Source organism: Cynoglossus semilaevis, chromosome 10 (genome assembly GCF_000523025.1).
Source record: "Cynoglossus semilaevis isolate Cse_v1.0 chromosome 10, Cse_v1.0, whole genome shotgun sequence".
Lineage (NCBI taxonomy): Eukaryota > Metazoa > Chordata > Actinopteri > Pleuronectiformes > Cynoglossidae > Cynoglossus > Cynoglossus semilaevis.
This window is the reverse complement of record NC_024316.1, coordinates 13,628,605-13,649,733: the sequence shown is the minus strand read 5'-3', so window position 1 is coordinate 13,649,733 and position 21,129 is coordinate 13,628,605. Positions and strand designations below refer to the sequence as shown.

The 21,129-nt window shown below is 42.8% G+C and overlaps 1 protein-coding gene across 4 annotated transcripts in view; it reads right to left on the bottom strand.

The window, feature by feature from the left end:
• Positions 1-21,129, bottom strand: part of LOC103385104 (low-density lipoprotein receptor-related protein 1-like) — an 88,765-nt gene that overhangs the window by 32,755 nt on the left and 34,881 nt on the right. For all 4 annotated transcript variants that reach the window (XM_025059514.1, XM_025059516.1, XM_025059515.1 and 1 more), the window contains exons 6-27: positions 20,190-20,450; positions 13,872-14,034; positions 13,266-13,488; positions 11,641-11,830; positions 10,901-11,044; positions 10,582-10,818; positions 10,278-10,458; positions 9,378-9,600; positions 9,092-9,281; positions 8,880-9,002; positions 7,967-8,107; positions 7,485-7,610; positions 6,153-6,269; positions 5,987-6,067; positions 5,734-5,901; positions 4,420-4,602; positions 3,816-4,013; positions 3,480-3,725; positions 3,175-3,372; positions 2,010-2,214; positions 1,404-1,568; positions 898-1,142 (exon numbers count right to left, since the gene is read on the bottom strand). In XM_025059514.1, the coding sequence (XP_024915282.1) occupies positions 898-1,142; positions 1,404-1,568; positions 2,010-2,214; positions 3,175-3,372; positions 3,480-3,725; positions 3,816-4,013; positions 4,420-4,602; positions 5,734-5,901; positions 5,987-6,067; positions 6,153-6,269; positions 7,485-7,610; positions 7,967-8,107; positions 8,880-9,002; positions 9,092-9,281; positions 9,378-9,600; positions 10,278-10,458; positions 10,582-10,818; positions 10,901-11,044; positions 11,641-11,830; positions 13,266-13,488; positions 13,872-14,034; positions 20,190-20,450 (4,008 nt within the window). The remainder of the gene's footprint in view (positions 1-897; positions 1,143-1,403; positions 1,569-2,009; positions 2,215-3,174; positions 3,373-3,479; positions 3,726-3,815; positions 4,014-4,419; positions 4,603-5,733; positions 5,902-5,986; positions 6,068-6,152; positions 6,270-7,484; positions 7,611-7,966; positions 8,108-8,879; positions 9,003-9,091; positions 9,282-9,377; positions 9,601-10,277; positions 10,459-10,581; positions 10,819-10,900; positions 11,045-11,640; positions 11,831-13,265; positions 13,489-13,871; positions 14,035-20,189; positions 20,451-21,129) is intronic.

Genomic DNA, 21,129 nt, shown 5'->3' with positions numbered 1-21,129 from the left:
TGAGAGTTTCATAACTGAGTATTAAGAAATACCCAAATGTGTGGAGGTGAAGGTGCAATTTGACTCAAGGTTTCTCAAAAAGTTTCTCTGCAAAAATTGAGAGTTTTCCAAAAGTTGTGAAACTTTTATCCAAAGGCACTTAGAAAAGGTTTCACAAGCGAGTTAAAATACTTATTTACAGTTGATGTTTTAAACACACAATGTGAAAGAAAATCATCTGGGTGAATTTGCCAAACTATGACAACGTTTCTTCTTCCCCCTAAATTAGAAGATACCTTTGAGTTGTCATTTATTTAAAATATTTATCTCATGTGATTAATTGCAACAAGGTCATTAATTATATGCTAATTTTCTACACATTTTTTTACCAAATATGACAAAACTGTATTTGCTAATCATTGTTTACTGTTGTAACAATTCAAAACATGGACAAATATGGTCTGGAATATTCTCCTCAAAGGTATTGCATACTTAAGAGGTATGGATTTCCCAGTACAGTTTAAGTAGGGATGCTAACAACCAAAATCATAAGGTTGAATTCAGACCCAACACAAAATGAGGCTGAATTATTTATCACCTAAATCTATCCTTCTATAAGTTCAGGTGATGAATATTCACTTCCAGTATTTGAGGTTTTATCCATATTTTTTCAGGAATGTTTTCAGCTATGTAGCTTATGCTGCTTACCATTAGCTAAATTGCTAACATTAGCTTAGCTGGAAAGAGGACAGAAGTAAAACATACAAAACGTTTTTCCACCTGTGATTCATGAGTCAAAATACCAAGTATTTTATTTTTAAGTACCAAGTAGAAAAGCAACTACTGACAGGAGATAAATATATATATTTATACATGGAACTTTGTGAAGTTGTATGTTGTGTGTAATGTGCACCGTACCCTGTGGTTGTCTGGACGGGTGATAGACCTGCAGGTCAAAGGGCTGCGTGTTGGTGCGCTGGACTACAGTCACATTATGTCCCGTCCATTTATTTGCTTTGGCCAAAGTGTTAGTCAGCCAGTCAGTCCAGTAGACCTCGCCTCCGTACATGGTCACAGCGAAGGGGTGGGACAAATATTCATGTCCTCGCAGTACTTCAATCAGCCCAGAACCGTCGTACATGGCAGAGTAAATGGCGTCCGACCTGAGTTAGAATCAAAAACACGTGTCTTCTTCACAGAGTTGTCTACAGCTCAGACCTGAGCCATTCTGTTTGTTTTATTAAAAACAAGTGTTTTCTATGTAGCTTTTATAAAGGCACGCTGCCTCTGCATGTTTATGAGCAAACTTATGTAATAAAAACAAATGAGGAAAAAAAAAGACCATGATGCAATCACTGAGTGGGTGGCTGCAGTGAGTGCACAGAGAGAGCTCTCTCTGTTCAGAGACCAGAGGCCAACGGTACCTGGCGTCGATCCAGACAATGCGTCTTTCCATGTAGTCCACAGTGAGCCCATTGGGCCAACCACCACTGCCTGTTTCTCTGTGGATGGTGCGTCTGCCTTCACCGCTCATGGATGCTGCCTCAATCCTGGGCAGACTGGCATCCCAGTCCGTCCAGAACAGAATACTGTCAATGGGAAATGACAAGAAGTAATGCAAAAAGATGAGTGGGCTCCAAACTTGTTCTTGTTCTGCAGCTAGTATTATTAGAACCCCTCCTCAAAACTATTATTTCTATTGAACAAATTAGATTACAAATCAGTGCAATTTAAATTAATTAATTACAATTAATTACAAATTTAAGTAATATAGCCTCCAGATAGCTTTGTGTTCGTTAGCCTGTAACACTAGCTCTACTTGCTTAGACTCCTACTAAAAATCTCATTATGCCCAGTGTAAATAAACTGAATAATCTGAATTCAATCTTTCAATATTGGACCAAGTTTATTTTCACCTCCTGCTGTTACCAGGTGTGACAGCTCTGGACTGAATTGTTCATGACACCATATAGTGCATCCTACTGTTACATTTAAAAAATGACCCATATAAATGATGCTGAAGATCTCACCCATCACGGGGGTCTAAAGCGATGGCTCGAGGATGCTCCACCTCTCCAGCTAACAGGGTGGTTCTCATGGTCCCGTCCAGCTTGGCCACTTCAATTTGGTCCAAGTTGCTCTCCACCCAGTAGATGTTCCCCGCGATCCAGTCCACAGCCAGTCCCTCAGGCGTAGCCAGTCCATACTGTATCACCACCTCAAAACTGGTCAGAGCTGATCAGAATAACAGAGAGAGAAATGACAATATGACCATATGACCATTTTTTTTATCACGTGTGCTAGACATTTGCCAGACAATGACTACCACCAGAGCTGTGATTGTGAGTGTGACTTGCGCCATCACTTCTACTGTGCAAATTTCTCATTTTATTATTTCCCAGAAACCCCTGGCTCTCACGTTAGCTAACAGGGAACCCAACATGTGCGATTATTTCTGGCTGAGGCCGTTCAGACAAATTGGTCACAAATCCTTCCACCAGTCGTCAGATCAGCTCTTCTCTAAGCGTGCCTAAAGAACCACCGGGGGTTCTACTGCCTTTCTGCGTGCATTGTGTGGTCAGGGACATCTTTATTAAACAGTTGGCAGTGCCAGGCATTTGCCAGGAACATTTGAGAAGTTGCAACTGCTTCAATAAAAGGCAGCAGGAGTTGATGCGTGACTTATTCACAGTGTGTTGGTTTAAAAAAGCCATGATTTAATAGCAAATTTGGAGGACTGACAACTGGAGCTACAGAGTGTTGTGCCTCCTACACTGCGTCAGAGTAATAGCTGCAGTCACGCACACAGAGTGCTGAGATAAATGGGAGAAGACAAAGCCTTCCGTGTGCCCCCAAAGTGCTGGGCTGGGAACGTAACCTTGACTGGCAGAAGGACCTGGGGTTTGGGAGAGAGGAAGGCCAAAAAGGACCTAAGAGATTTATTCAGGGTCACAGGCCACCACTGCTGACCACAGGCTCTTCTGGTTCTGAGAAATTACAGAGTGTTCTCTGCTCAGTGCAAGTTAATTTCCAAGGAATGCACAGTTAAAAGCATGAATATGATTTGTGTTTCCAGTCCAACAATAATATCGCTGTTTTGATGTTATTTAAACTGTAAATACGAATGCTTTTATAGCAACTATTCCTACCGAAAAAGCTTTTATTGTGCACCCCAGTTAAAAGTGGCTGCATTACCTCCATTATCAGACAACTTCCCACGATAAATTTTGTCCTCCACAACATCAGTCCAGTAGAGAGTGCTCTGGTTGAGGTGGAAGTCCAGTGCGATGGTGTTCCTCAGGCCTGGTACTAGTACACTGAACTCCCCTTTGTGAAGGTCAATCCTTCTGATCTCATGGCGGTTGGAGAAGATAATGAAAGGCTTGAAGGGATCTGAAGGCAATGAATTGAAAACAAGAGACGCTTCAGTGTCGCCGCATGGGACATGACATCGGTAGGTCCAGATTCACGAAATCAAGTCACAGCTACTCCTTCCTCACCTGTACTTGTGCAGCTCTCCATGTCAGAGTCCAGCTCCCAGCCTTCGTAGCAGGAGCACTTGACGCTGAACTTCTCCTGCTCACATTTCTGGCTGCACTTAAGGTGTTTGGCACAAAAGCTCTGAATCTGGCAGGTCTTATTGTCAGCTCCCAGCTCCATGCCCAGAGGACAGGAACACATGAAGCCCTCACCAGGAATGATGCTGCAGTTGTGACTGCAACCTCCATTGTCCAATGAACACAAATCTGCAAAACAAATGGAGAAAAAAAAAGTTTAGGATAATCAAAGACCTGTGTGCTGTGTTTAGTGTTGTCACAGAACAAAAATTATTGTACCACAGAGTTTCTCGTCAGATCCATCGGGACAATCATCCGTGCCATCACACAGTTTCTCCACCGGCACACAGATGGAATCGTTGGTAGCACAGATGTGCTGAGACAACTTGCACACCAAGGCCTCACAATTGTCCTCATCGGAGTTGTCCTCGCAGTCGCTGTCGCCGTCGCAAACCCAGGCTTTGCTAATGCAGCGCGCTGTGATACGATCACAAAACATCAAGTTTAGTTTCAATGATAAATGTGCTAAAAATATAGTATGGGGAAGGATGTAGCATGTCATGTAGCATGCTATCATCCACAACGTGTTAAGTGATGGTGATGACTTTCATATAAAAATGAAAAAATACTTATATTTGCTTTTGGTAAATAGTTAGAAGATTTTTGGTTAAATTTTTAACCGGTAAAAATCAGACCAATAGGTGGCAGTGTTGTTTCCTTTAAACTTGTTAACAATCACATCCAAAATGATTCAAAATAGTTTATGGATGAAATCGATAAACTGCGTTTAGAGCGTCCCCTACAGGTAACCTTACATGATGTCCACATTTCATATTCTACATTCAAGTGTGTGGTTTGTTGTGCTGCTTCAAAACTTCCTCACCAGAGTCTCTGCAGCTGAACTTGACAGCAGGGTCACACATATGGGTAACACCCTCACAGTTGTTCTCATCACTCAGATCCATACAGTCTGTGTCGCCGTCACACCGCCAACGCATGGGAATGCACAGCCCATCCATCCGACACTGGAACTCATCTACGTGACAGCCACCTGGAGGACGAGTCGCTGTAGGAGAAAAAAAAATGAAGCAAGAAAATGTAAAGGCGAGGAGGTTTTACCTCCTAACATAACAGAAGAAAATGAAAATTCTTATGGCAAAATGATCACACAGCACTCTTGGCAGGAAATCTAAATACAGCAGAGAACAGGCCATCCTAGATGTTAATTAACGTGTAGGTGTGCCGAGAGCTGGTAACAAGCTGACACTGAGCCAAGTTAAACCACAATGACACAGAGAGCTCAGTGACTGATGACAGCGGCAGATTAAAGGCACCGCTGAGGAGGTCTCACAATGACATCCCCTCATGGCAAAGGTCAGCGCCTGGCACAGCTACGGCAGGAAATGGGCTCAGCACAGAACAGTATATACAAAAACAAAGGTGGTGGGATCGCTTTGGATTTTGGTTAATAACTTCCAGGTGGAAAAAGGGGAAACACAGACACACACACACACACACACACACAGGCAGACAAACAGGTTTGCAGGCTGAGGCTTGACAGTAGTTGGCTGCAACACTGCACGAAGAAAACACTGCATATCGCATAATACAACACAACACAAACTGTTAACAGGAGCATATGCTTGGAGTCGGACCAACAGCTGCAGGGAGAGTAAAACTGTGCTACAACAAAGTCACCCTGACAAAGAGTAAGCACGATCGGCTGCACTCTGAACATGTGAAAACATGCAATAATGCAGCAAAGTCAAAACATGTGTGGCTTAAAAAAGAGTTAATTGTTATCTAACCACAGAGCATAATGACATCCAGAACTGTGGAACACACAGAGGATTTGGTGACAATGATAAGTGGAAGCCAGGAGCAGACAGGGGCATGTAGAGCAGAGGAAAGGAAACAAGGAGGAAAAAGATAAAAGTCTGCACTCTGATAATCGCTTCTCAACTGACTACTGCAGACTGTACAGTAAACAACGAGCAGGATGTGACAAGAGCACGCTTAAACAGGGTCAAAGAGGGGTATACATACATATATATATATATACACTGTATATATATATAAATATATATACAGTGTATATATATATATATACATAGATAAATATACATATGTTTATTTATTTATTCACAATTCCGACTTCAGTGATATGGTAGACTGAAGTACAGGTTTCGTGGCCTACCCTGGTTGGTACAGTTGGCGTGGGTCTCATCACTGTAGTCTCCACAGTCGTTGTCACCGTCACAGGTCCAGTATTCTGGTATGCAGCGGCCACTGTTACATTTGAACTGGACACTGGAGCAGGAGTGACTGCAGCCGGCTTCATCACTGTTGTCTCCACAGTCGTTGTCTGTTTATTAGCACAAACACACACACACACAGAGTCAGCTGTAGCTCCACGGACAGTGACTGACGTCTCGGTGACCGGAGCTCACCGTTGTCACAGCGCCAGTTGATGTTGATGCAGCGGCCGTTGGCACAGGTGAACTGTGTGAGAGGGAAGCAGGTGGGGTAGGCTGCAAAAGAAGAGAGGAGGGCTGATGATGAGTCATTGTTCACTGAGACATTTGCTCTGAAAGCAGCATGAAAATGCAGAGTCACCGCAGGAGTCCGGTTCATCTGAGCGATCTCCACAGTCATCGTCCAGGTCGCAGGTCCAGGAGATGGGAATGCAGCGCCCGCTGGCACAGGGGTACTGGTTGGGTGGACAAGTCCGGGCTGGCAGGGAAACAATGGAAATATATGTGCTATAAATAAGACAGTAGCACTGACTCAACGCCCAACCATTCATTATTTACAGTTTAAAGGGACTTCTAGAAGATCCCCGTAGATCAGGGCCTAATTTAATTTCCAACATTCTACTGCTACCAGAAGTGATTAATAACAGGGTTAAGCCTTTATCTAAATTGAATTGAATACATTTTATGAGACACTGAGACGACTCTCAGTCCGGAAACAAACCATGTCGGCCCCAGGAGGAGCACTGCTGTGTTACAACCCACTGTGAAGCCACTGTGATGAACTGCCCTAATCAGCACATACTAATGTTTTTGCTACTAATACAATCTACCTGGTACAGAGTTTAAAAGGCAATGTTTTCACATCTGAAGTAACAGTTGTGTAGAATTCTCCTGCCAGTCAGACACAGGTGAATAACGCTGAACACACAGGTGGAGCCAGATAAACGTCGACTGGCAGGAAGCAGAGGGAGATGAAGAAGAAGAAGAAGAAGAAGAATAGAAAGAAGACAAATGAGGTTAATGGGTGTGAAGAATAAGAAAAATTAGGAGAAAGAGAAGCAGAAGGAAAAAAACTAAGAGAAGGTAAAAAAAAAGAAGAGGATGGAGAAGAAGTAGAAGTTGCAGTACAAGTAAAAATAGACAGGGGAGAAAAAAGAGCAGCAGAAGAAGAAGAACCCTTCAGCCTCCGAGCCCCATAATTCAATTTGTTAATTAGGTAAAGCGTAATGTTATAAGGTAGTTGAATTATATCTGTTAAATTACAACAACACAATGTTCTGAATGACTTTCACGCACCTAAAAAATAACTGAATAATAAACAGAAATCTCAACATTAGAGGCTGATCCTGACCCAACAATAACTCACTGAGCAGACGATGGTTGTTCTTAAAGAAGGGAGAATCACCCAGGAATGGAAATGTAAGAATATAGCGTGAAAAGTACAATGGTTTTTTTTTAAAGAAACGGTAAGATTTGAGGATCACCCAAAAATAACCACTGCCTGACTCAGACCTGTCATTCCAGAGTTAAATCTTATCCTGATTTATTCTACTGGTAAATGTAGATGGTAAACAAGCGTATATAATTATATATAAAATAATTATTTATACAAAGAGATCATTAATGACAAACAGCACAGCATCTCTATAAATATGTTTTCCACTTGGTGACGGACCAAACCAAGCGCTCCTACCAGAGCAGGTGGTGTTAGACTCGTCTTCATCGTTGCCACAGTCGTTGTCTCCGTCACAGAGCCAGCGCAGAGGGATACAGCGGTTGTTCTGGCATTTGAAGCGGTCGGCTGGACAAGTGTGTTGGTCTGAAACCAGAGAAGCCCACTGTCAGTCAGTACTCTTCATACACAACACACACACATTCAATGGACAGTGGGAGTTTTCTGTGTTTGATCTACAGTGAAACCCTGATGTTCTGATAAACCAAAGACAAAAACCAGTGGAACATCCAGTTTAAATATCAGCTTCTGCCTCTGAGGCTTCTTCCTGCAGCTGGCCAGTGAAACTACAGCCACATTACTGTGTATGGAAACAGACAATCTTGGAAAGGACTCTTTGCACTCTGTCACTGTGTGTGTGTTAACTAAAACCTTTAAACAGAGATGCTGTTGATGTCTGCGTTGCTGTGTAACCAGTGACAACAATGACGTGGCACACTCACGGCACAGCTCCGGGGCCTCATCGCTGTTGTCCAGACAGTCATTGTCCCCGTCACACTTCCATCGCTCTTGGATGCAGCGGTTGTTCTTGCAGGCAAACTCTCCAGGCTGGCACTGGGGCGGAGGCACGTAGGAGGGATTGGCTGGAGATTCAGTCCGAGGTAGAAAAGGAGCAGGAACAGAGGAAATGGTGGAATAAAAGCTCATTCTTTGGTGCTTATATAAGTAAATGGTTCAGGATTTTTTTCTAGGTGAAAATGTTGCCATAAAAAAAAAAAAAATCAAGCCACTAGGTGGCAGTTTCGCAGCTGGAAAAACACAACAAGCCAAAAAGAAGAAAAGGATGTGATGGAGCTATAGGCTAGCCCAGGGATGGGCAAACTAAGGCCCGCGGCCTAGATGTAGCCCGTTCAGCTTTTTAATACAGACTGCCAAACTAAATTATATCATTTATTTATATTATCATTATACGTTTGCCTTTTCGCTGCAATACCCACGTTTCCCCAATAGATGGCGTAGAAAATGATAAAAGCATTTTTAGCGTTTCAGCCTTTATGCATGACTTTCTATGACGCTCCATCTTTCTGCTCCTGACCCGGACCCACTGTTCAATTTTAGGACAATTGTGCCCCGTGGGTCAAAACGTTTGCCCACGCCTGGTCCAGCCAAATCCACCATTAGAAACCATTCTGATCTTTAAAAATATTCCTCACACTGTTATGACATTAAATTCTAGAAATTTGATGACATTTTTCCCTGAAATGATCCAAAACATTCCCAAAACATTTTATGAATAGTCACAAAAACAGAGCCCTGTTAAAAAACCGTAAATTCCGAGCTGGACCTCTTCTCCTGCTGAGTAATGAATTTACCACAACCCTCCACAACTCTGAGCCTGGACACCAGCCTAAGTACCTTTACAGGTGACATTGTCAGCGTCCAAGATTTGGTCGTCGGCACAGCCACAGGACCTGCCGTTGGGGATAGCGAGGCACAGGCTGCTGCAGCCACCGTTGGAAAATCGACATGCGTTGGAGCCTAGACACAAAGAGGATGAATGTTATTACACATATGAATTATTAATGTGTCAGTCTCTCTTTTTTTAACCCCAGTGAGAGATACAACACCTTGCTGCTGGTGTGCGTCATACACTCTGATCTCAAAGATGGGCGGCCTCTCGTTACGCAGCAGGGTGACCGTCTTAGTGACCTGGTCCAGTTTATAGATGCTGCCGCCGCGGTACTCATTCCAGAAAAGGAACTGTTTGTAGTGACATAATCCAAAGGCGTGGTTGAGCTCTTGTCCTTCATACACCACCTGTGTATCAGTAAAGAGAGGTCAGCTCAGGAAATTCCTTTCTCCTTTTCTTCTTTGTTATGAGCTACATTTTGGAAGGTAGCCGTGTCCACTTACTTTCCTCTCGGTGCTGTTTAGGAACACCAGCTCTATGCGGTCATAGTAGGCATCTACCCAGTACAGTATGCCCTGGGGGATGTCCAAACTCAGGCCATTGGGCCACAGAACCGTCTTGCTGGTCAAGAAGACTTGGTGATGTGAACCATCCATCCAGGCTTTTTTAATCTTCCCTCTGTTGCTCTCTGTGGGGTCTTCCTCCCAGTCGGTCCAGTACATCCATCTGAACCACGAGACAAAAAAAACAAGTCAAAATGACGCAAGTGGGTCGGGGTGAAATAAATAAATAAATAAAAATTACTTTTGACAAGTCACTAAATGTGTGAACTTAAACAACACAAACGTTGAAAAAAAAAAAGCTAACCACACCACTGTAGCTAATGTTAGCTCTGGGAACAGTATCGCAGCTATCTGTGAAAATGAAGACGATTCTTCAGTCTTGAAGTTCAGCTGGGATAAGACAAATAATGCTGAACATTTTTGTTTTAAACTACGACACTTTTTTTCAAAGCAGAACAAGCCCAGTCAACGCAGAACAGCCTTAAATCACTTTTCACCAAACTGTATCTGTGAAAAACAGTGACTTTCTTTTTTTTAACGCCTTATTTCTGTCTGTAATTCATTAATCGACATTGTTCTGTGAAAGTCTCAGGGCTGTTCATCACACGTCTCTGTCGCAACTTGAAACAAACCAACAATTTTTTTTTTTTTTTAAAGTTCACCAGTTCCCACACAAATGAAACCAACGTGTACAGCAACACTGTTTCAACTAAAACTCACACCCTTCCAGCACTGAATGCTGCTGTGGCCAAAAATTATAATGAGAGTTAACAACTTAAACACAGCATTTGTGGGAAAGACCATTACTATAACAATAGCTTTGCCTCCCGTGTCTCTCACCCTTGCTGTGGGTCGACCACAATGGCTCGTGGATGACTCATTTTCCCCTCAATGAGAGTCTTGCGTGTCTGTGAAGCCTTCTCCAGCCTGGCAACACTGATAGTCTTCTTAGGGCCGTCATCTGTCCAGTACAGATTACCTCCCATCCAGTCCACTGCAATCCCTTCCACTGTGTGGATACCTGAGATAAGTTGAAGAAGATGATGGGGGGAAAAAGCTATTAGCTGGACAATTGAGGATAAAAATTTTTAAAAAAATCTATTGATGGAAGTTTTTTTGTCCTTCACAATATTTTTTTCCCTACCTTCCTTCAGGATGGTGTCTCTTTCTGTGCCGTCTATCTTCTGCCGTCCAATGATATAACTGGTGGCATCGGCGAAGTAGATGAACTCACTGTCAGCATGGAAATCCAGAGCTCTGGGGTTCATCAAGTTCTCGATGGGTATCATGTACTCATCTGGAACCTTGGCGTTCATGTCCATGCCCCGGATGATTCCGGGACGACCTTTACCGTACACCAGGAACAGTTCATGGTCTGGTTCTGCAGAGCAGACGGTTCACGTGAAAACCTCCTCACCAGTGACATTTATTTGTCGTACGTCCATCTGAGTTTTTATACTCACTCTTGCAGGACTTTCCATCACTGCCAAGGCTGAACCCAGAGCGACAGCGGCAGGTACGAGTTTTGTGGCTGTTTCCCAGCAGACAGATGTCGGAACAACCTCCAGCTTTTCCAAACTGATCCAAAGCACAGGCGTTGCTGCGCACTACGGGAGGAAGAAAGACATGGTTAAGATCAAAGTTTAAAATAAATATATGACAGTTTGAACTTAAACTGTCTTTTTACAAAATCTAATTCTTCTTCCTAGAATTCTGGGATTATTGCCTAAAGTATGCATTTTTAGAATAGTCAGATGTGACTTCACACACTGACAGTCTGAATAGAAAACATCATAATTATGAAAATACAACCCAAACAGAATTAAGGTAAAAAAAAATAAAAAAATAAAAAGTAAAAACAGTAACACCTCAAAAACCTAGAAAAAAACTGACCTTAATTTTAATTTTCAAAAAATTAAAATTCAAAAAGGTCATATAAGAAAAATATTCAAAAAATATATTATTGCATATTCTAAATACTGTTACAGAACTTGGAAAAAATCCATATGGTGAGCAAAGGATTTTAACTTCATCCAGTTCTTTAGAGCCAGAGAACGGTTTGTCTGGATGTTGCTAGGCAGAATAGTGCCACAATTCAGGAGTTTAGTTTACTCCACAGAACACGATGTTTATGTTTTATTTATTAAATAAAGGTAATCTGTGCAGGAGTGGATAAGATTACAGCCGAGCGCCGACTCTGCACCTTGAGGTTGGCGTCTCTGGTGGTACACGTGCAGCGCCGCCCCTCGGTCAACTCTCGTCACCACCTGGAAGTCAGAGCTGTTGAAGCGGTTGACTCGGATCACGCTGGTCTTGGGGTTGAGGTTGCCTTCGTCCGAGTTGGTGGCGTACAGGTAGTTCTCAAAGACGGTCAGTCCATACAGGTGCTCAATCTGCAACATTAGGCCAAAATATCTGGTGATTCACTTTGGTTGTGAAACTTTCCAAGAATAGTATTTGTCAGTGAAAATACCCAGAGCGACAGATAACAAACAGTGTTTACGCTAACCTGGAACACTGCGACTGGCCAACACAGGTTTTAACTTTACACCGGTTTATTTTGCCTTCCGTTGCTCCACTGTCAGTAAGATGTATGGGAGAGGATCAAATTACCTCCACACTACCACCATTACTCCGTCTCCTCCCTCTACCCTGCTGATTTCATTTAGATCATTACTCCACTCAGAGTGTGAGCCAAGCTTCACGAGGAACAGACTAATATGTTTAGAGGCGGCAGCCAGGAAAACCACACACTCCTCAAGTATTATCCATCAAGATAATGAAAAGGAGCGGTGCCCAGAGCAGAGGTGGACTCTCTTTGTCTGGATTCACCAGACAACGAGCTGGAAAAGGGAACAGTCTCTGAAGATGAGATTAAATCAATGCTGATTTGGATTTGGAAAACAGATGCTGTCTGTGTGTTCTCAAAGGAGAGAGAGTTAGTCACTTGAAGGGTCAGCAGGGAACCTGGGTTACTGCTGAAATGGAACTATCAAACTGAGGCTGAGTAATCAGAAATCTGTCTGTGCATTTACAGGAACTGTGATGCCGAGCGTCGGTCGCAGCAGGATTGTGAGATTTGATTGGACCACTGTCTTTCTCAGAAGGGGAACCAATTAGCTGACGAGGAAAAATCAGACTCTGTCACCACTGTGGTGACAGAATTAAAAAAAAAAGAAGAGTAGAAGACCTGAAATTTGTGATCTAGTTCTACAGTAGAAGACCTGAAATTTGTGATCTAGACCAGTACTTCTCAAACAGTGGGGCGGGCCCCTCCGAGGGGACTCAGTGAGGTGTCGGCAGGGGCGTGAGGGGCTTTCAATGGAATATGGCACGCTGGACATAAGTGTACCACTGCTGTAATGTTTGATTGATAACAAGCCTCCAGTCACTAGGTGGCAGCAACTCATACAGTGGTTTGTACAGATAAAAATATACATGTTATCAGGTTCGCGATAGTATTTAAATTTGCGTTAGTGTGGGCTGGGGGGGGCATGACAGAAAATAATGGAGAACCACTGATTTAGACTAAGAATGAACTGTTATTATATAGTCTATGGTCAGACAAAAACACCTGGATTAATGATCTGTCTTTTTTCTTACATTACTACTATTAATTATCAATATATAAATATTTGAATTATTATTGTGATTTTTACTAATGGACCCAGCATGAGGGGGAGCAACATTAGTTCAGGTAACATTATCCTTATATTGAATATTTGGTTTTCTTGAGACTATCCCATTATATATTTATTAATAATTATCAAATACAATGTATGTATGTTTGATGGGGGGGCACCAATCCAACCGTCCTTTAAGCCTCACCAGCAGACCCTGGATGATGGTGTGTCGGTTTTTGCCCTCATAGTCCACCACTTCGATGTAGTCCAGGTAGGCGTCGGCCCAGTAGACCAGCCTGTTGACCAGGTCTAGGGTGATACCATGTGGGAATACAATCTTGCTCTCCACCAGCTTGGTGCGGTTCTGTCCGTCCATGTCACATCGCTCCACCCTCGGTGTCGAGCCGTAATCAGTGAAGAACACTTTACTGCAGCAGCAGAGGGAGAAGAGCAGGACGGAAACAGGTCATCGATTTACACCAAGAAACACTGCATGACTCAGGGTTTAACCGTGGTACAAACACTGACTTACTCCCTTATGTAGAGTAAAATGAAATAAAGTTACTGCAAGAAAAATTAAAAAACAGAAGTGATACTTTAAAAAGGAACATGATGGATTTTATTTTACGGGAACTGGGAATAAGTGTTTGCGTGGCAGCTCAGTGTTTGTCAATCTTTCCATCTGGAGGAAGTGCCTTGAATTTTGACTGCCTGCTTAGTCAGCATGCCGCCCGAGCCTACGACAGCATTTTCCTCCAGCTTAGACAGAGAGCAGCGTTCGGTCATTACAGAAACCAGAGGAAGTACGAACCCCATGGCTGGGTCCAGGGCGATGCCTTTGGGGTTGTACAGCTCCTGGTCCAACAGGGTCACACACGTCTGACCATTCTTGTTGCAAACAAAAACCCGGTCATCGACGTCATCCACGAAGTAGAAGTTTCCGGTCAGCCAGTCGATGGCCATCTGCTCGACATCTGACAAACACAGTAGCAAGAAGGAGAATCATTAAAAAGAAAACTGTCGAACTGAGCAGGACCTATGTATTATTTTAAATTACTGGGATAAGAAATGAAGTTAAAAAGTGTTCAATTTTCTCACAATCTCATGAATTCATTTGTTGGTGATTCAGAGCCTCGCTTTGCAAACAGCCTGCACTGTGATGGCATCAAACTTTGGTTTGGTTTATATGAAGAGTGGATAGTAATGTTGGGTGTACCCATCCTTTGAACTGGCACATTTTGACTGGAAAAACCTTTGGCTTTGAACCAGTCTCACTTAGTTTACTCAGCAGACATTATCATGTTCATATAGAATTAGCGGTTAAATAACAAGTGGTTTTACATTTAGAAATGAAAGTGGTATTTGAATTTTAAATAATTGGGCCTAAACTTAACTGTTGTTTTCAGTGTCACTTAGATCAGACACAAAACATAGAACACAGAGACTTAGAAAAGAAGTTAGAATATACGTCGTAGCCCTAACGGAAGCATGTGAAAGAGGAAGTTCTGCAGAGAAGTGCTATGTTAGCAGTGGACATGTTTCTCACTAAGTTCTGTGAAAGACTGGATGCAAAGGTTCCAGACCACAGGGAGGCGGGGGGGTGGGGGGGGGGATGAGGGGGAAGGTTAAGATACATGCAGCCTTGTGTTTTAACAGCTGCAGGCGCGCTCCTTTTCAAAGCATAGCACTGTATACACACATGCATATCACACAGACTCACTACTCACACGCACTCTATCAAAGTGACCACAGGTGTTGCTACAGTTATTCCAGGCGTCAACTTTGAAGTTGGGGCAAAAAGTGGGGTAAATCACATGACCCTGCCCCCAACCATTGAGAGATCGTTCGAGATGTAGTCATTTTTTTATTGTTCTAAAGGTCATAAGGTGAGTTGGAGGGACTCTGTGCAGACATTGCATGGTTGGCAGTGTCATGGTGGGCTGATCTAATTAAATTTTTTTTTTTTTTTTAATTTAAAAAATGTAATGACTAGAATGATATCCATGCCCTGCAGAGACAGATCTAGGGCAAATATCAGAAAAGAGCATAAAACATCTGGGGCCAATGTAGAAACCATGCACTCCACCTACCAAATGCACACAGACCTTCAAAAGACCTTCCCCACATGGGACTTACATTACGCTTGATTTTGCACTACAGGCAGAGTGGAGGAGAAAAAGGGGGAACCATGGAGGATGAGATTATAGCAGAGGCCGGGGGGAAACAAAATAAATGCCATTCTGATGGTGAAATTTATTCATATCCAACTCTATCAAATGCTCTGGTCCACGTCCAATATGAGAATAATTTATGAACAGACATTACAAATCTAAAAAGGGGAGATGGCCATAAATACACAGGCTAATAAAAAAATCATGGTCAAAAGAACGGGGCGGGGGCAAAAACCAGTACAAGATGTTTCGTAAACACAAGTGCCCCGATTCTGACAAAGGGGGAAGTCTGTCCTACTGCAAAAAGGAACTGTGATACTCCCACTGGTCCAGGTCATTAACCTCCACCCCTCTAAAGCAAACCAGCTGGAGGCCGCACTGCACAGACTCATAGGGAGCTAAAGGACGCTTGTGCAACACTTTAACTTGTGGACCCTGTTATCCAGAGAACCAGCCGCTCTGTTGACGCTTCTGGTAAGTGGAAGGTTTGCTGGGAAACCCAATGAACCCACCCCTCAGTCTTTCACACAACAGCCCTGCCCCTCGCAACCCTGTTTTTACACCTTGACTTCACCCCTACCGGCCCACACCATTCTGAGAAATCGTTACACAAACTGGGAAGTTACAGCACACGCAGGGCGAGCCCTAAAAAACACAGGTGTTTACATATTAGGCCACAACCTACTTTGTGATAGTCTGGGTCACACCTACGCACCTCAGCTCCATCACATGGGTGGAAGTGTTACTGCATTTTAGTGACGGTGGTGTTGTTTTGTTATTTTATCTTTTGTCTTGTTCTGGCCGTCACTTAAAGGTTGCTCATCTTCTACCGCTTGATCTTTTTCAGGGTGGCGAGGGAAGCCAATCCCAGCAGTATGTGCGTGGGGACAGAGAACACCTTGAACAGGTCACCAGACCATCACAGGGCCACATACTGCAGGTTTTATTAACCAACTGAAGTTTCCTTGCCCTGAGTTCGCCGTGTTGTTGCGAAGTGTGTAGTGTGTGGGTGGAGCAAGTAGACAGAAGAGAGGCAGAGCAGAGTGAAGTCAAAGACAGAAATAAGAAAAACAACCAAGAACAGGCAACAACGGCTGCTTCATAGATCAATATGTAGCATATAAAATACACTGATATATCTTAAAAACTCAGCATATGGCCCGGGGCATGGTCCTGAGAAACATCTCAAATGAAAATGATTTTAAAAAAGACTTTATTACCAGAAAAGCCTTCAATCAAGTAAACAATCAGAGCAGTCGAATCAGTGGGATTGAAGGACGGACTAGAAAGAAAGAGCGCTGAGGGCTGGACAAATGAACAGAGAAACATGCAGAAAGGCGTTGACCCCTGCTGAAACGTTCTGCTCAGAGGACAGAACGATGAGCGGAACCCACTCTCCTTTTATCTCTTCTGTCATGGAATCACACAAGCAGCCAGAGCAGGTCACATCTGCAACCCTCATCTTCTTATCTACACTCTCTCCTGGGCGCCCAGAAGCTATAAATCACCCTGTTGTGGTGACCCCTGAAGCAAAGCTCTCCATAGTTTCATCAATATCCATCTAAGGCCAGACTGCAGGCCTGCTCATTACACTTTAAGGAGTGCACCTGAGCCCTGCTGGTTATGAAACATAAAACAGGACCGACTCAGTTTGTCTAGAATGATTTGATGTGTATATATAAATATATATATATACATATTCATATACATACAGTCTATATAAAATCAACCTCCTGTTTCATAGAAGACAGTTGAAAAGTTTGACCAAAAAACTGAAAACTTTACAACAAACGACCTTGACTCAGCTGAGCACCACCAAAGTACAGGTGGGGGGGGGTCTCTCGCTGTTTTATCAGAGCTGAAAGCCCTCACTGACGAAAGAGTGAAAAATGTGGAGTCGCTGCCAAAGTGCAAAGCGATCCTCTGTTTGTCTGTTTGCTCCCCGAGTGAGTAAGCAGAGCCAAGACCCCGCTGCCCTGTTCTGGTTCCCACAGTGCTTTAAAGTGACCCGAACGCAGCACATCTCAAAACCAAGACCACCAACGGTGACGACACCCATCGAGCTGACACATGCAAATGAGAGGATAATCGACTCGTCTTTATGAGTTCATTGGATTGAATGGTGATGAATGAGTGGAGGAGTTCATCACTGTTTTTGTGTTGATTTTCTCCAGCTCCCCCCCACCATCCAAAAACAAGCACGGTCATGTTAGCTGTTCGTTGACACCTACACTCAACCATGGATGAAAGTGTAAAAAGACATGTTTACATTTTCTGCTTTTTACAACAATATACTTTGCAGAATAAATAAAAGAAGAATTTTAAAACTCATTCTGATCCATGAGAGTAAAAAGTTCCTGCCCCGCCCTGGAGCAGATGGGTATTTTAGTCAGGCATCATTTTAAACTGACTATTTACCTACACACTTCATGAAAGCATGAATAGAAATAAGTTTATAAATAAGTGTAAATTCAGTGTCAAAATGCCACTTTGACAAACCAATGTTGTACAGCAGCACAAAAAAATGGACATATTGTCCTTGGACAGAGATTGACCGATGGCTCAGATTCTGAGCTTGGACATATTGTCCTTTGGACAGAGATTGACCGATGGCTCAGATATTTATATATTTAATGCAAACTTTTGAAAATTGTTTGATGCATTGAAATCTATACAAAAACAAAAACACTAGAAGAAATTCCAGTGTTTTATCGATTCTTTAGGGACCAGATGTTCCAGTGAGGAACGAAGTATGGTACCAGCAGACAACACCAGGAGAAGATGTCAATGGTCAGTGAGAAACGGGTGAGGGAAATTATTTATGAAAGTGTCAGGGATGAGGTTGTGGTTAGAAACACAAACGACTGTGAGTCCAGGTCGAGTCTTAACAGGAACGACTGCACAAACCTCCGTGCGTCTGACCTGACTGGACAGGACCTGAGGAGGCCAGAGGAATGTGGAGGCTGTTCAGGCTGACATAACCCAACAGTGGAATGTAAATACCATCTCCATGACCAATTGCACACACCTCCAAGTACAGCAAATCACTACTTTCCTTCTTGCCCTCTTATTTTATCAGTCTATTCCTTTTACTCCACTCCTCCACCTCCCTGTCCCCCCACTCCCTCCTCGGCCTTTTCCCTCAGTCACTTTTGAGAACACTTGATGGAGTACATGGAAAAAAACAGGAACACAACCAGGTGATTGGGTTGTGGTCCACACATGGGAGTGTAAATCTTTGGGGCTGTAGTACAGTGTAGTACAGTGGTTATCCACTAGTCTCCCTACATTAGCTCCACACTGGCTGTTAGCAATAACAGCAGTTCCACAGGCCATTTAAAAGTTTAGCAAACTTGTGCTTTCCCCTCACTACCCTGCAGAGGGTGCTATAAATACTCCACATTAACTGCATGTTTTTAATTATATTCCCCATTTCATACATTGAGAAAGTGTCAAAATCCTGTCACCTACCTTTTCAATTTAACACATTTCAAAAAGGGTTTTAAAAAGTTAAATGTAGCTAAAACTGAAACGTTTTAAGTTGCTTTTTGACAAAATTAGTAATTTTGAAAACAATATATAAATCTTCAATATACAAATATGTATCAATATATATTTATATATACTTTCTTTTTTAAGATAAAATTACGTCAGCTGAGAAACAGCACTGGCTAAAACGTTAAAATACCTGAAATACTTTCACACAGCCATAAAAAGGTAACGCTGTAAAAAAAAAAAAAAAGTTTTTTCTTATCATAAAAAATAACTTATCTCCTCCATTTGTTTTTCTGTCCTGCTGCTTTATGCCTCTGGGGCTCATTCTCAGGAGAGTGTTTCCCACATGCTGAACCAACAACTGGATTTTTTTTTTCATTATTTTGTCTAGATTGTCTTGATTTCTCCCCTGTGTAAGAGTGTAATGACTGTGTCTGTCAGCCAAATAAAAACAAACCTTGTCGTAATCTCGGATTGTAATCAGAGAAGTCAGTGTTATAAGTCGAGGAAGTGTCGTCATGTTGTGAACGTGAACCTCGGTGTCTCTGCGTGTGTGTACGTGTATGTGTGTGGATGTCTGGCAGCTGCTGAAGAGATGGGAAATCATTAACAATATGTGGGACACGTCCAACCAAGTGCCCTCGGTTACTGACAAAGGTAAACGAAAGAACGTGATCCACCAGAATACGTGAAATGTAATCTAATCTGACTTCATCAGGGTTGAAGTCAGATACCACCGCCAACCACAGCTGAGGCGTGTCCAAGCAAAACAAACCACATCATGTTTGGAACTAATGTTTAGAACAGTGACCTGATGACTGTAAGGCAATCGTACTAACCACATCTTCAACAGTTGATGAATTTAATTTAATCGTTGACATGACAATGAGAATAAAACCCTCTATTAGAGCAGTATAGAGTCAGGGCACTGCCAAAGAACAATGCAGACCAACACCTCCAGTCACACTATGAATCATATCACTGCATGTCAGCCCAGCACTTTGTCTGGATGTAGTGATTAAGTGGAGTGTCAAGGTGCCCCTGTTCTTTAAAGAAAACCTCTTGGAAAATAAAGCAGGGCTCAGCATTTTTCCGTGGCACTTTTATGCTGGTACGAGGAAGATAAGCTGTAATGCTTCATGTCTTACACTGCAAATGCAAAGCTGACGGTTTTGATTCCTCAGGCAAGGTGTGCAGAAATTTCATGCAGGGAGAGATGACATATTGAACTGATGGTGTGAGCACCGCCGGTGTGTTCTTTTAAATGCTTTCACCTCCCGCTCACTGGAAGACTACAACTAACCTGTCAGGCCCTCTGTGTTCAAAACAACATTATTACAGGAAAACTGTGTTCGCTCACTGCTGTTGTGTCATTTTAGCTGAAATTCGACACCACCAATGTGAATATTCCTGACTGACTGACTGACTGTCAGAGTTCAACGCAGCACTGATCTGCTACTCACGGTGCAGGCTGAGGGAGATGTTGATGGTGCGGATGTTGGTGACACTCTTCAGGTCTGGGATGCTGGCACACTTCAGCTGCGTGGCAGCAGGAGTGTCACCCACGTCGATCCAGCAGACGGTCTCCTCAGCGTAGATGAAGTCCATGGCCATCGCCTGTTTGGTCGTGATGACGGGCAGCCAGGACGTGGAGCCGCTGAGTGACGTGCAGCGGATGTCGTGGAGGTTGGCGATCAGCAGCATGGGCAGACGATCCACGGGCTCTGAGGATGGTGATGGCAACAAATAAGACACCAAAGGAACATCGCAATCAGCCACAAAATTAACATAATTTGTCTGTGGAATGTTTAATGCAGTTGACCTTAAAAAACAGTGCAGTGGATGCTGTTTTGGTAATTGTTGTTAGAGCACAACAAGGAATAGAAAACACTGAGCTATCAGCGAGTTGAACGAATGAAGTTCGACAAGCATTTTTTCTCTCATCTAAATCTCACAGAGAGAACACAATGAGATGCAAAGAAATAAGATGTTGGACCAGAGACTAAAGACACAGCTGCTAATTTCTAACTTCAGCTTCACATTTTGGACATTTACAACAGTACTTTGACTGCTTGTTGTTCCTCAGTCCACCAGTTCAGTTCTACAGTAATTTCATTCTGTCAAACATCCAAATACTCTTCTTCTAGCATCTTTAAAATATTAGTCATTTCTACACTAGTTATTATTCACTCTTTAACGGCAGAAAGAAAACACATCATGTGTTTGTACTTTTCAGTAATCTATAGTAAACCATGGCTGCAACATAATCAGCAAATTGCCGGTTAAAATCCTGGCCCTGCAGGAAGAAAGTGTAAATAAAATGATGATGAGATGTTTAAGTACAGATTTCCATTAGAAGACAAAAATGAGGGTAATGAGAGTCGCAGCAGATAAAAACCCATG